We start from the raw sequence: 3,517 nt of genomic DNA on the forward strand, positions 1-3,517 counted from the left end.
GTGTATAATGATGTGATTGTGATGCTGTAATTCTGAGTGTTTTATGTGCTGCAGAACAGGAACCTGCTGTAAAACAGCAATTATGCTGAGTCAGGCTTGAGTTTTAATAATCTTTTCCTGTTAAATAAATAAATCAAATCAAATACCTCGTATCTAGACTGTGTTTTTGATTACTTTCAGCTAGTCTGTTAGCTAAAATCTTCATTGTTTAATTGTCTTACCCCATGATTTACTTATGTAACTGTAACTCTCCCCTCCTCCCTGTGGTTTCAGTGCCAACCGGGCTGCCTCACCATTCGGATCCGAACGGTTCTGAGTGTTTTCCTGGTTCTGCTCACCTACTCTGTCACTCAGGCCTGTGTGGTAAGTCTTCACTAAAACTTGCCTGGACTTTTTACAGGTTGGCATGTGAGCAGAACTAAATATAGCGGAAGCTAATTGGTCCGCTAACAGTTAGCTAAAATGCTAATCCACTAAATGAAACGTTAGCTCCGCTATTATCTGTTAGCGGATTAGCATGTGCCAGTCAAAGACAGTCTCCAAACTGCTTAATGTTCCTGCAGCTGCTCTGATTATTCAGAAGGTCCACAGTACTGGAGACGACCTGCCTGGACGTGTCCCCGAGAGGACAGCTGATGACAAACTGAAGACACTTTAAAGTGCCTGTGACATTAAATTCAAGTGATTATATCTGAGTGCATATTCGGAAAGGTAACAGTCATGATGAGTTGCAAACAAAACCTCACGACACCGAAATGAACAGTTGTTGAGATATTCGTATGAACAGAAACAGGAAGTGATGTCAACGGGGAATGCCTGAATAAGTTGCTACAATGGCTAACAACAGACTGCAGAGAATCAGATGTTTCTGTAGATTATTTTSAGTCATTATCAGATAAAGAAGAGCCAGGTTTATAAAGACCAGGAAGTTACCATTTTTTAAAAGAGTTCCCCTTTGACATCACTTCCTGTTTCACTTGGACTGCACCAAATTTAGTAAAAAAAAATGCACTGGGTAAAAATCAAATGAACGATGACAAATTTCTAAATTATTGGGATATTTTCTTTAATTCTCTGTAATTGAAGAAGAAGCATGTCACTTTAAAGCACCCGCTTCKGATGTTATCGTCCATGAAATGGACATTATTAGGCGTTATCAGTCCCATAGAATGGCTTCCGATTGTCAGCTGGTTAGTATGATGCATAAAGCCACTATCTGGTTAATATGACGCATAAAACCACTAAGGTTAACTTTAGAGAAAATGACATGTTAGCGCTAAAGACACCGCCTTCCAATGGTTGTATATTGTGACCTTCGAATATGGCAATGGGTAGAGTGTCTGCCCAGAGACTGGGAGACCAGGCCTCCAGACAGACAGGACCAAAAATTTATTAAAATATGTTTTGGTTATTTACACATTCATTGTCATTGATATATTAACCCACTAGGGGGCACTGTCGCCACAGTCTGAAGGCTAGAAGGCACAGTAGGGACCCTCTGAAGCCATTGTATGGGACTGATAACGCCTAATAACGTCCATTTCATGGACTGATAATATCAGAATCTCCTGCTTTAAAACAACCATCTCTGTTGTATTGTGTCCCTCCAGGTGGGTTGTGTCCCGTGGGGACGGGTTTTGACGAACTCCAGCCGTCTTGTGGAGGACATCCCTCCCAGGTCCGGACCCGCTAACAACGATGATAACAACAGCTCCGCCGCAGCAGCAGCGGGGGGGCGGGCCGGTCCCAGCGTAGGGTACGCCCTGTTGTCCTGCATAGCCGGCACCCTCACCGTGGTCCCTTACCTCCGGGTGTCCTCGCTCCCCAAGATCCTGCTGCTGCTCCTCCTCTCCGTCACCTACACAGTCGTCATGGAAACCAGCGGCTACCGTCAGGCTGTGGGGTGAGACTGCATGTGTGTGCGTTAGCATCTTTATTTAGCTCTGAACCAAAGATTGTGCCTCATTTATTTATTTTTTATGTTTTGTCGTTCAATCACTGCAAACAAGCAGTGGTGGGTGTGGCTATGCTAATAGGCTAACAGCTAATAGCATAACTAATCGTTCATTTAGAGGATTTTCATTTAGAGGACCGGATAACTTCTAATAAATTAGGTTTTGCCAACTTTAAGTCCTCTAACAGTTAACTAGCACTGGAATAAATAGGTTGTATCTAAAGGCTAGGTATAGTCTATAGCCACCTTGTGGTGAGCATGGTTATGCTAATAAGCTAACAGCGGAAATAAGTTTTCATTAGCAGATTAGCTTTTTTACTAACTTTGAAAACCGTTAACAGACCAATTAGCTTTTGCTAAATATGGTTTTGTCAACTTTAAGTATGCTAACAGCTAATTAGCAAGCTAATATCAACAGCTCGCAGACTGACAGTTGTCTTAGCGATTAGCTATAAGTGTTAGCATCTGCTAATTTTTTTTACCTGTTTAGCATTACTCTGATATGATTGATACTCTGATATGGCTGCTACAGTTGTTGTTTTTTTCACATTTTTTTAAATCTTATTTTATCTTTTTAATTCTTTTTCTACCTCTATCTTTTTTAATGTTGTGATTTATTTGCTACTATTTTTTTTTACATTTTTTCTTATTTTATATTACTTTTTAATTTTTTTTCCCTCTTATTTTATCTTTTTAATTCTTTTTCTACCTCTATCTTTTTTAATGTTGTGATTTATTTGCTACTATTTTTTTTTACATTTTTTCTTATTTTATATTACTTTTTAATTTTTTTTCCCTCTTATTTTATCTTTTTTAATGTTCTGATTTATTTGCTCTACGGGAGCTGCAAAAATGATCTCGTTCATTGTCTGTGGACCGCAGTGTTGTTTTCAGTGCAGCAATGACAATAAAGATTTATCTATCTATCTATTAGCTTCTATTAATTTCTAATTGTTTAGCGTTGGCTTCCAGTAATATGTTTTATACAGTATATTTAGCTTTAGCAAAGCTACATTTTCAGTCAGCGTATTATGAGTTAGCTAAGCTAACCTTTTAGTTAGCTGTGCTCGCTCAGTAACAAACAGACATAAAACGTGTTTTTAAACGTCTCTTTTTGTTTTTCTCACAGGGGAGGCTTCCTGCACACGCGGGGCTACGATCCGGTCCTGGCCGTGGTCCTGTTTTCTGGAGCTCTGGCTCTTCACTCCAGACAGCTGGACCTGAAGCTGCGGCTCGATTATCTCTGGGCCACTCAGGTGAGGAACGAAGACCTGGACCTGTGAAACCTGGAGACCAGAGTTAAACTCTGTTTTACATTGTTCAGCACTTTATTTTTGTATTAAATAAGAGTTTATTTAAGCTCAGCTGCAAAATCAGTTTCTAATTTGATGTTAAAAAGAAAAATATATTGCAGTTTTAGTCCAAATTAAGATTTTCTGAGTCATTAATTTAAGAAAATATTTTCAAAGGAAATAAATTGTTGGTTAAATCAGCACAAATCTGTTTAAAGCTGTGGTTGTTTTGTCAAAAAAAGTCACATTGAATTTACAGAAACTTATTAAC

General features: G+C 38.9%; 1 protein-coding gene across 1 annotated transcript in view; it reads left to right on the forward strand.

The window, feature by feature from the left end:
* Positions 1 to 3,517, forward strand: part of LOC106532267 (adenylate cyclase type 1) — a gene marked incomplete in the record, with an annotated part of 61,146 nt that overhangs the window by 43,339 nt on the left and 14,290 nt on the right. The window contains 3 exon segments of the mRNA XM_014028290.1: positions 274 to 363; positions 1,611 to 1,903; positions 3,084 to 3,210. Of these exon segments, the coding sequence (XP_013883744.1) occupies positions 274 to 363; positions 1,611 to 1,903; positions 3,084 to 3,210 (510 nt within the window).

This window comes from Austrofundulus limnaeus, unplaced genomic scaffold, assembly GCF_001266775.1.
Source record: "Austrofundulus limnaeus strain Quisiro unplaced genomic scaffold, Austrofundulus_limnaeus-1.0 Scaffold740, whole genome shotgun sequence".
NCBI lineage: Eukaryota > Metazoa > Chordata > Actinopteri > Cyprinodontiformes > Rivulidae > Austrofundulus > Austrofundulus limnaeus.